The sequence below is a fragment of the Abramis brama genome, assembly GCF_963993115.1.
Source record: "Abramis brama genome assembly, chromosome: 21".
In the NCBI taxonomy this organism is placed as follows: domain Eukaryota; kingdom Metazoa; phylum Chordata; class Actinopteri; order Cypriniformes; family Leuciscidae; genus Abramis; species Abramis brama.
This window is the reverse complement of record NC_139983.1, coordinates 7,061,888-7,073,508: the sequence shown is the minus strand read 5'-3', so window position 1 is coordinate 7,073,508 and position 11,621 is coordinate 7,061,888. Positions and strand designations below refer to the sequence as shown.

The window sequence follows — 11,621 nt, the reverse complement described above, 5'->3', positions numbered from 1 at the left end:
AGTAGAGTATTACAATTTTTCAGGTGAAAGGAATGACATCAGAACCTTTAACCAAGAGGTAGTTGGAGGGGGGGTTAGGCACTTCCAATGCAACAAGCTGCACCTTCTAGCAATAAGAGAAGCGAAGGCGATAGCCTCTGCTTTCTGTCTCGTGATAGATGACGAGTGAGACACACCAAAGACGGCAACTAGAGGACATGGAGATAAAGACGTAGAATGGACATCCTTGTCTTATCCCACGGCCCATATCAAATCTCTGACAGGTACCGCGAGATAATTGGACTGGAATTGGAATACATTTATATTTTAAGCGAAATATATACCTATGACAGCAAAAACCTACGGATACAAACTTTAGAAACACTGCAATAAGACGCTATTCTTTACAGACGGAGTCTATACTCGTGTAGCGTTGCCTACATACTCACAGTTCATAGACTCAAACTGTACAGAGTCACACACAGTGTGTATCGCATATAGTTTGACAACTGTACGTCTTTGATTTGACAGCATTAGACACAAAACTCGTAATTATTTTTTGCTTAATTTAACAATTTGAAACAGCAAATATTGTTAAGTCAAATCAAAATGAGCAAGTTCAGCACCAGTCAAGATTTAAATTAGTGAGTTGAAATGACTTGTACTTTTAAGTTGCTTTAACTTAGAAATTTAACTCGGCAACTGAACTTAAGTTGAAATAGGTTGAAGTTCTATCTATCTATCTATCTATCTATCTATCTATCTATCTATCTATCTATCTATCTATCTATCTATCTATCTATCTATCTACCATCTTACTTGTATTTCCGTTAACCAACATCAGAGAACACATGCGATTGTGTTGTTGAATTATTCAAATATTAACTTAAAGCGCAAGTAGGCCTACTTTGTGTAAATAATTTACGTGTAAGGGGTTTGGCTGACAAAAAAAGAGTTTATGAAGCTCTGGTCTAGTTGAAGTTGAGGAGAGGAGCAGTTACAAAAGAAAGTGTAGCGCTTAGTGTTGCTGAGAGAGAGAAAGAAAGATACTCGATCGCCTCCTGGAGGAGAAAGGAAGAATGACGAGGCTGAGCTGTGCTTTTCCTTTGCCGCACTAATAGCAGATAAAAGCCAGAGAGAAAGCAAAATGTAAGAAAATAAATAAAAATTGAAAGGATAAAGGAAAAAGCCTTGGTGAAGTGAATTATCTGAGTAGTGAAGATGAAGCAAAAGCTTACAGCACCTGGTATTCCCAAGCAAATTCCCCTCCAAGTACCCAAGTGATCGTCAGCCGTCCAATGGTTGAGCAATGCTGAGCAGAGCTCAGCGCTCAACAGACCAATCATTGAGCGAGGATCGGAAAACGTCATCTAGCTGTGTGAGCGTGTGAGCTGTTTTATAAAAATACTGGCGGCCATCTTTAACTAATTTATTGTGGTCGGCATTATTGACCGATTGGACTGGTTTTTTTACTCTCAGGTACGTTTGGTATAATTATGTGCTAAGTAATGAATGAAACTCGATATATTTTTGGATAATTTGCCTGATATTCAAGGTTTTACATGATAATATCTCATTAGCGCTGTACTGACACTAATTTTCTGCCACCAATTGGCTAGGCTAGCACCGCTTGTTTACATTAAAATAGCTAGGTTTGATCTCTCTGAAATGCGTTTAAAATGCGACCAGACTATTGATTTTACATGTTGAGACCTTGAAGAATGTACTCGAAACGTAAAGCTTAAATATGCTTTAGATGCGTTAGAATATCAACCGCGATTAGCATGCTAAATGCATTAAATGAATGAGCTACCAATCGCCGCTGTAATGACCTGACGATCCCTGGAAATACTTCAAAAACGTGATCAGACACTCTATCTCACTTATTAAGACCATAGAGATGGTGTTACAACAGTGTGGAGTTGAATTTCAATGTGTAAATATGCTTTAGAAGTGTAAACATGTCAACCGCGATTTGCATGCTAAAAACAAGGTGATGAATGAATGGGCTGTTTTTGGTTACTACTTTTAGGAGGGCTGCAGGGTCTCTAAAAATGTATTTAAGCCCTCATCTGCTTTTAGTTTTACTCATTTATTCATGTTTTACTGTACCAGATGACACATGGAGAAGCCTAGACATCGGTGCAGCGTGTGCGGCAAGACTTTCACTGAAAAGTCCAACCTGATGAGGCATCTGAAGATCCATGCCATTGCCAGGGAGACCTTTGACTGTGATGTCTGCAGGAAGAGCTTGACCACCAAATCATCGCTGGTTAGCCATCAACAGCAACACCAGTACCCCAACATCGTTTTGTACCGGCAAGGAGAGGCCAGGCTGCAGTGTACAGAGGCAGCAAAGTCTGTGGCAGAGGCCCCCAGCACTGTTGTTGACCCTACATGGCTGGATCCCAAGACAGCAGAGGTGGCTGCCAAGAGGTCCGGGGGTGAGCTGTGGAAAGGTCAGCTGGTCATCGTGTTCGGGAAGTACGCCGGTCAGACCTTCAGGTGGCTTCTAGAAAACGATGTCGGCTGGCTGGTGTGGTTGCTGTTCCAGTATTGCCAGCAGGGAGAGCAGAACGAGCTGCTGAAGTGGCAGAAGGAGCGACTGCTCGAGTACGCCAGAGAGTTCCATCCTGTCACATGGCCCCTTGACAGGAGGTTGAAGGTAAGATAAACTCAGTTACCTTTTAGACCTGAGTAATTGATGTTAAGCAGTAACCAGTATTAGTAAAAGTATTATTTTATGAGATTATTTTATGGTTGTGTTTTATTTTCTGCAGAAAGTGCAATCGAAGAAAGACCGGGCTCCTCCGACCGTCCCCGACCTCTCTCAGCAGGAACCCAACTACGCCAGCGATGCCGAGTTGTTGGCTGCTGCAGGTATATTAGTATTATGCTGAAATGAACATGAAATGACTTTGTAGTATGCTGTGGAGCTGCTAGGACTTGTGTTTGTGCCACGTGAAATTCATCAGTATGTATCGAGCAATGCAGTTGATGCATTTTTGTGGTGTTCTCCTCTTCAGAGAGTGTCCAGGACAGGTCCGAGGCTTCGGTCAGCACGCAGCTGACCACCTGGGGAGACCTCGCCAGCTCTGTGTGCCAGGACGACAGGCCCAGACCCTCGTCCCTCCGAGAGACCTCGGAACCCGGTGGCGTCGTGCTGGAGGGCTGGCAGAAGTTCTGGGAGCAGCCGCCTGAATCCGCCCAAGCCCTTGGTATAGCCCCCGCGAACATCAAGTGGCTGAAGACCAACGAGACCTACGGGCTGTTTGAGAGGGCGTCCAAGTACAAGAATGTCAGGAGAGAGATGGCCGAGAGGAAGCTCTTTAAGGAGAAGATGGAGTTCCACCCGCCCCCACCTCCTATGGCCGTCAAGGGAGCTGTGCCCAACATGCTCTCCTTCTTCACCACCCCTGCCGCGGGCGACTACGACGACGAGGAGGACGGCGCCCACCGTGCTGGAGAATCAGGGTTGTGCTGCCCTCCTGTGTATGGTGTGATGAATAAGGGCAGAGTTCCCTAATGCTCAATGACAATATAAAGGGTTCAGACCTGCCCTTGATTAAACCTAGACACGTAGCTGTCTATCACTTCCTGTTTGTCTGGTTTGTCAAACTGGGACGTGAGATCCTCAGGTATGGAGATCTTCAGGATATCGTCCATATAAGGGGTTGGGTCCACAACAATATTCTCAAAGATAAGTTCCAACAGGTTGTCCACATAGTCTGTACAAATAAAAATAATAATTTGTTGTTATTTTCAGCTTACTCTGAAGTTGTGTTGCTCACTTAGTGTTGTGGCTACATGGTTTTGTATATAAAATTGCATATAAAATTGAATATAAGGTGTCTTGTTTAAAAATAAAATAAATAAATACAAAATTTATGTTCAGCTTCTGATATTATGTCTGTACATACAACGACTATTTTGCATTTAAATAAAAGTTGTTACACTCACGGAAGGTTGGTTCTACTTTCACTGGCTTTGCAGAGCATTGTCCTTTCTTGTATTTTGGGAAAACCACCTTAAATAGTGGCTCTCCAGCTGCTGTCGTGGCTTGGGGACGGCCAGCATTCTCATTAAAATGTAGGGCTGCCAGGTAGAGTCTATAGAGAAGAAATAATGGTTAAACATTACTTAGGTCACACTTGCGTGTTTGAAAATGTGTATACACTAGGGCTGTCGGAACGAATTCCGAAATTCGAATATAATTCAAATATTAAAAAAAATCAATACTATTCGAATGCTGAAGTTCCTGTTCGAATATTGCTTATGTACATTTAAAAAAAAAAAAAAAAAAAAAAATGCAATCTTGCCTTTCTCGCCGCCTTGGCTTACATGCATGTGAAAATTAAATGCTTTTGTTTCGTCTGATGAACAATAAAGTTTTTGAATCGTAACACAATTGTGCACGTTATCCACGCTGTATCATCATAACAATACTGTCAAAAATCGCAGAGAGCAATGTCTCCATGGAAACGGAGATCACCACTCCCAACAATTTGATTCACAGTCCACACTACAACGTGAAAACGGCGTTTTCAAATGTATCCACTTTGGAGTGCGTTTTCATTAATAAAAACGCTGTCTCATTGTGGGCGGAAAGCCAAAACGGAGAGAAAAATATACGTTATTTTTTATGACAACATACAACCTGACAAGCTAGGCGATCTGTCCGAGGAACCGCCGCTAAAAGAGGCAAGAATTACTTATTTTCAGCCTCTCTCCTCATCACGGGGCTTACCAGCTGTCCGCCAAAAGGCGATAACAGACAAACTGACGGTTTATCTGTGAAGATATGAGACTGATCAACATCACGCATTGGCGATCCATAAGACTGTAATGTCGGAAATATTAATAATAGGATGAATTTGAGCATTTAATATTCGAATATTATTCGAATATTAAATAAAATAAGGAATGGAATTCGAATAGTATTATAGAGGAAGATTGACAGCCCTAGTATACACTCCTTTCCCAATTATATTGAATTACCTGCATAACATTCCCAGGAAGGAAAAGACAACATTCTTTGGTGCAAAGTGCAGAATTATGCTGTGGAACGCCTTCAGTGATGAGGTCTGATGGTGAGGGCTCAGTTTTTCAACATCCTTCAGAATCCTCTTGTTTCTTAGGATCTTCTCTAATCGAGAGAAGGCAGTTGTTCCTGGTGGGAAAGTGGAACTTATTAAACTTTATATTTAAAAACAAGTAAATAATAAAAAAAACAAAAAAAAACAAACATACATAATTTAATTTAAGAAAAAAACAAAATAATGTCTGTCGTATGCACATAGACACATGAGTTATATTGACACTGCTAATAGGGTAAACACACCTGCTCTCAACCACTTGCTCTTGTCCGTTGTATTGCGTCGCAGATGCAAACACTGTGGGAAAACGGGATCATCATGTGTGTGCATGTCTTGGATATGATTAAGAATTGATGTCCACTTTGCCACTCGCTCTGGCCCTGATGAAGAAGAAGCTGCTGTCCAATATATGTGGTTTTTTATACTGCGATACCACTTCTGCAGTTTTTCACTGTCTTTGTCCTGAGCAATCCTCAGCAGTTTCTTTGATACTCCTAATAATATAAACAAACAAACAAACTATAATTCAGCCATGCAGAAAGATACAGTGTGTTTATTGAACACAATATAATAAAAAGGAAGTTCTGGTCCAAGGTATGGTTTTGTATCATAATGTTTTGTAATAAAATTTTACTGATCCGTTTAAAAAATAACCAGTCTGTGAGACTATGACAGTCATTCGGCACATAAACAACACATATTCAGACAGGAGCTAATACCTTTTTCAATGTGCCATACATCGTAATACTGTGTGATGTTGGCCTCCCGCAGGTATTTTTGTATTTGAGGGTGCCGGTCTGTAACAATGCTGTCAAAATTCACACCGTGTGCCCTCAAGAGATCAAGGCTCCTCCTCAGACCCTCTTTCTCCATGTTGTTGCTCCCTCCAACTTCATTACTCTGATTACAAAATAAAGGGCATACATGACAATTGATGTCAATGCCTGTTATGTTAGCAATAACTACACAGTAAAAAAAATCCCTGTGCCTTTTTTTCTGTACATTTACTTTGTTACATTGCATATGCATTACATCTTGCATAAGTCTGTAATGTTAGACTCACCTGAACTAGTTGCAGATCAATAATAGTGCTGGTCCTTAGGTCCATCACTGAGTAACTTCCAAACTTGGCTGAAGGACCTTTACGTAGAAAATTAATGTTTACTTTGTAATACATTCGGTATTTATTATTATTACCATGTTTTGCTTTCACAGTAATATGTAACAGTTGTTCAGCATTTAGTACCTGGTGAATCTGCCCTCATGTCTCCGCCCAGGACAATGTTCTGCTGCTGTCCGAGCTGCTGCAACATGCCATCCTGTGCCGTCTTCCAGCTATGTACAATTGCAGGCTGTATGTACCTCCGGGCATGAATTCGAAAGGTGGTGTAGTGGATCATTTTCAGTTTCATTGCCTGGAATATCTAAGGTCAGAAAAGAGGATTCCTTCATTTGGCATGACTTCAGGGACAGTATGTTCATTTATTTATGTTCAGGGTTGATCTTTGTGATATTACTTGCAATAGTAAATTATAGGCTAGACAGTAAAATCCTCACCAACCTACCTGTTTAACTTTGAAGAAAGAGGCACCATTGGCATACACTGCAACAGAAAGCTGGAGGTTCCCTGCAGGAGTGCTTTGTATAATTGGCTGACTATTCCATTTCCTGAAGAAGTCACAGTGTGGGCAGCGTTGTTCCACAGAGAGGAATGTGCCAAATACTTTTCTCTGTACATTGGTAACACGTTGACACACAGGGCACTGCTCAAAGAGCTCCAGCAGGCAGTTTTCATAAACAATGTAAGTCGCTGTCTTGTGAACCGGCTTTGAAGACTCAAATCTATTAGAATAATAAAGAGTTACTTAAATAATTTCCAAATTCCACAAAATTTATACAATCGAACTGATTGCAACATTTAACAAAAAAATAGTCTTGTCACTAACTTCACATCTGTTGGCTCAGTCAAGGTTGTGACAGAGTCTGCTGGATCATATGTGGAATCCATAGGCTCTTCCACATTCATACTTGAGCTGGCTCCAGAAGGGTCCTCCTCTTCCTCCTCTAGCTCCAAGCGAGATCTCTTATTTGGCCTCTTTATTGGTGTTAATGATGGCAGTGGTATTGACTGGCCAACACCAATATCTGGGTATAACATAGTTGTCTGTGTGCCTGTTACATAATAGTTGACATTTTAATACCGTGGAGTAATATAAAAAAAAAAATATATATAAATATAAATATTTCACTTAAATGACAATTAATAGGTCATTTTCATTGGCTTTTAAGTGAAATTACTGAACTTAAATATACGAGCTTGATAAAAATGATAATTTTAGAAGAAAATTTCAGATGGCACTTAGAGGCTTTTGCATCTGAACTCTTATATATGTATATATATATATATATATATATATAAAATTAATGACAATACCACAAAAACTGAATATATGACTTAACACTATATAAGATCTGGATCAGCAAACCTGTGCTTTTGTATTGCGGAAGTACAGTTTTCATTGAGAGCTGGGTCTGGGTGCCAACTGTGCACAGTTTCTTTTGGCTGGCCACATGTTGCACCATGTCCAATTTTTCAGATGTGCTTGCCTATACAAAAGCAAATAAGTGATCAGATAACATAACTTATTCCGGCGTAATATTGAAAAACATCAATTAGAGTATTTATAGTCTTGAATCATATGCATTTGCAGGATGTAAACAGTATTTTGCAGGTATTGTGTTACCATTCATCTTCATGCAACTGTTTTTTTTTACATTACTTCTTAATCAGTAACAGACTAAATCATCTACAAAAGTAAGCTTAGTGTAGTATTACCACGTTAACTTTAACACCTGCGTACACAGTTTGTAATAACACAATAACCATAACGCGTTGTTCATTATAAACGTGGGATTATGAATTATTTTGAGAACGTCATACATAGAAAACATGCCGTAATGTACCCTGAGTGTAAACCTTAGCCGCATTCATCGTAACGCGTGCTAGCGATTTGCAAAGATTAATATAAAAGTTAATAAAAGTAAAACGTTACACTCACTTTTTCGGGAGGTGCAGCAGGAACACGAATAGTTGGTAGTGATCCTTTTTTCAGGAGCAGCTTCTTAGCAAAACCAGCTTTATACTGACCCTCGTTTATAAAGCAGTCTGGTGAGAAATGATTCGCGCAAACATATAAGTACTGACGCAGATCGTGGGGAATCTGCCCTTTGAATACAAAACTCAGCCACTGCGTCCTCAGAGGTTCGGGTTTAGGGACATCATAATGACTGCTGTGTTCATTATTACACCCAAGAACAGAACACCACAATCGCTTAGACGCCATTCTGCTCCAGCGTATCAACACACATTTCAGTACAATCAACTTGTAAAAGTGCATGTACCATTATATGACCATTGTTGTGGCGCGCTTCGGCACGTGCGACGCAGGAATCGTCCTGATAGGATCGCGCTTCCTCACCGCTTCGCCATAGGTTCGTGCAGTTCCCTCAGCCCAGCCAATCAGCACGCTAGACAGCTCTGCATTGTGCTAGCTGTGTATGGCAAGCCGTTTTAACATTTAATCTTTAAAACCCACTAGTCTCTATTTTCATGCTACTAGTACTTATTTTTTAGACACTAGTATCTATTTCATTAAGTACTAGTGTTTATTCATTAGATACTAGTGCCTATTCTTTAGATAGCCTACTAGTACCTTTTTAAAAGATACTAGTAGTTATTCATTAGATTCTAGTGCCTATTAAATTGGTACTAGTTCTTATTCATTAGTTACTAGTACTTATTCATTGGATACTAGTACTTATTCATTAGATACTAGTACTTATTACAATAGTGACTAGTAACTATTCTTTTGTTACTAGTAACAAATTAATTTTTTTGCCATTGACTTCTAGCCTGGGTTTCCCCATACTGCCTTGCTCACAGCGCGATTTTATTCACGCTGCTAGGCAGTCTGGACACCATGGACCAGATTTTCCCCTGAAAAAGGGAACCAATCACAGAACGGGGAGGGAGCAGCAAGACGATGACCACACCGAAGCAGTTTGTTTATATTAGACTCGACGTTACCTTCTACCCTCATGTTTATCTTGCACAAACGGTAATATTCGCTAAACGCCATCGTGTACAAATAAATCTTTGACCCATCGTCTTTTTCCATCGTCGTCTTCTTCGTTGAATATCTGTCACTCTACATACGTCATCTGGTATAATTGAAGCGCGCATTTGATAGACATTCATAGCGCCCAATAAACGGCTCTGGACATTCGTAAACCACACCTCAAATACGAGAAAATGAACACGTGGTTCCCAGTCAGACCAAGTCTCAAATGAGACTTGGTCTGACGTTAGCCAGGCTAATTGACTTCTATGGGGATCTGTCATTCAGATATCAATTATTCAGTTCTGACTAGTGTGTATTCCAATTGTGACTAGTACATATATATTAGATACTAGTACTAGATACTAGTATTTATTCAATAGTACTAAGTCATTACCCATTAAATATATACTAGTAGGCTACTTATTCATTAGCTACTAGTACTTATTCAATAGATAGTACTTATTCAGATACTAGTACCTATTTATTAGATACTAGTATTTATTCCAAATGTTACTATTAAGATTTTTTATTTTACTAGTAAGATTTTTAATTGAACTCTCCAGTGGCCATTCTGACTAGTCATAACATAAGACGAGTAAAAAAGCAGCTGTGACTAGTAAAATAAGAATAGTTACTAGTAACAATTACAAAAGATACTAGTGTCTAATAAATAAGTACTAGTATCTATTGAATAAGTACTAGTAGCTAATGAATAAGTACTAGTATCTAATTAATAGGTACTAGTATCTAATGAATAAGTACTAGTATATATTGAATAAATACTAGTATCTAGTAATAGGTACTAGTATCTAAAAAATAAGATAGATACAGATAGATACCTTTTAACAAAGTTTGAAAAGTCCACCCAAAATACTTTGCAATTCACATAGTCCCAAAACACATGATTGTCTCTTCAAACTAATGACAAAAGGAACACATGCAGGGAAAACTATTAATACATTTACATTTATTCATTTAGCAGATGCTTTTATCCAAAGCGACTTACAAATGAGAACAATAGAAGCAGTTAAACTAACAATAGGACAACAATATGCAAGTGTTATGCAGGGAACAGTCCAGGTGAAGGTCCGTGAAAGTGATTTTGTGCCTCTTTGAGATGGCACCACAAGACGGCGTTCACTTGCAGAGCAAATTTAGCAAGTTTAGTTAACTGGGTAGCAATTGTGAACAATTTTAATAGAGAATTCAACAACAATTTGGATGTCTTCACCACTACTAACCGATTTGATGACGCATTAGTGATACTGAAAGCTGATTGGCCTTGATGGTTATGTGGAAACGGGCAAATTGAATTAATCTAGACAGTTTAAGATGATGTCCGATTTATTCTCCCTTGTGCCTTTTTGTGCACATTTTCCATGGATTTTAATAAAACTGGTATGAAAGAATGAATCTCATATTAAAGAAAACGTCAACATTAAATATGTAACTATTTAATAAATCAGATTCTGTGTGCGCGTGCATGCGTATGCAAGTGATTCGAATTTTAGTTGCTATAGCGACGCGTTATGAAGGTTATGAATTCTGACTGCATGTAATAAGGGATCCACTGGAGGCAAGTTGTAAATGAGAACCCAAGTGCAGTTTATTTGAAACAAAACAAAACATGAAACAAAAACATGACGTGGCATGAAAACAAAAACCGTGGCATGAACATGAAACTTGCACTACAGCAGAACTACAGGAAACAATACTTGACAAAGACACATGGCAAACATGAGGGCTTAAATACACAGACTAATGACAAAACAAGGGACACCTGTGAACAATGATCAGACAATTAACCAATGACAAGACATGGCAGGATCACATGACAAACAGGGAATCACATGACAGACATGGAAACAAGACATGACACAGAAACATGACAAGAACAAACCCAAAACGTGACACTGCATATATATTTACACTAGAACCGATCGCTGTCTGTATGTGCATGTTTAAAATCTTAGTTGCTGTAGCGACGCGTTATGAATTCTGCCGATATTAACACTTGAACCGATCGCTATCTGTGCGTGCATATGAGTGATTTGAATTTTAGTTGCTATAGCGACGCGTTTTATGAATTCTGCAATCTGCATGTATATTATTTACACTCGAACCGATCGCTGTCTGTTGGTTGAGAGACGAGGCGAATTTACAGACTTTTGCAGAGAATTTTCTGTGCAAATCTTGAGACTTTGAAGCTGTTTTCTGGATTTCTGAGAGGAGACTTTTATTCTAGAAGGACATCGGAGGATATATCCTTTATATAGAGTTATATTTTTGAAAGCGTCATATAATTTCCGAGAATACTTTTATTTGATTATTCTTTTCTTATTTTAGAAGGAGGTTATTTTTTATTTATTTATTATTATTTATTATTTATTTTTAGGGGAGTATTTCTGAGGAGATTTGTATTTTA

The 11,621-nt window shown here is 39.1% G+C and overlaps 1 protein-coding gene across 1 annotated transcript; it reads right to left on the bottom strand.

The window, feature by feature from the left end:
- Positions 1-3,510: 3,510 nt before the first annotated feature.
- Positions 3,511-8,525, bottom strand: LOC311072256 (uncharacterized protein). The gene is made up of 11 exons (XM_084097125.1): positions 8,135-8,525; positions 7,562-7,682; positions 7,022-7,247; positions 6,641-6,917; positions 6,322-6,499; positions 6,139-6,215; positions 5,795-5,975; positions 5,321-5,569; positions 4,978-5,149; positions 3,940-4,088; positions 3,511-3,707 (listed from the first exon to the last, which is right to left on the bottom strand). The coding sequence occupies exons 1-11, from the start codon at positions 8,471-8,473 to the stop codon at positions 3,529-3,531; spliced, it is 2,148 nt and encodes a 715-aa protein (XP_083953251.1). The 5' UTR covers positions 8,474-8,525; the 3' UTR covers positions 3,511-3,528.
- Positions 8,526-11,621: the final 3,096 nt, after the last annotated feature.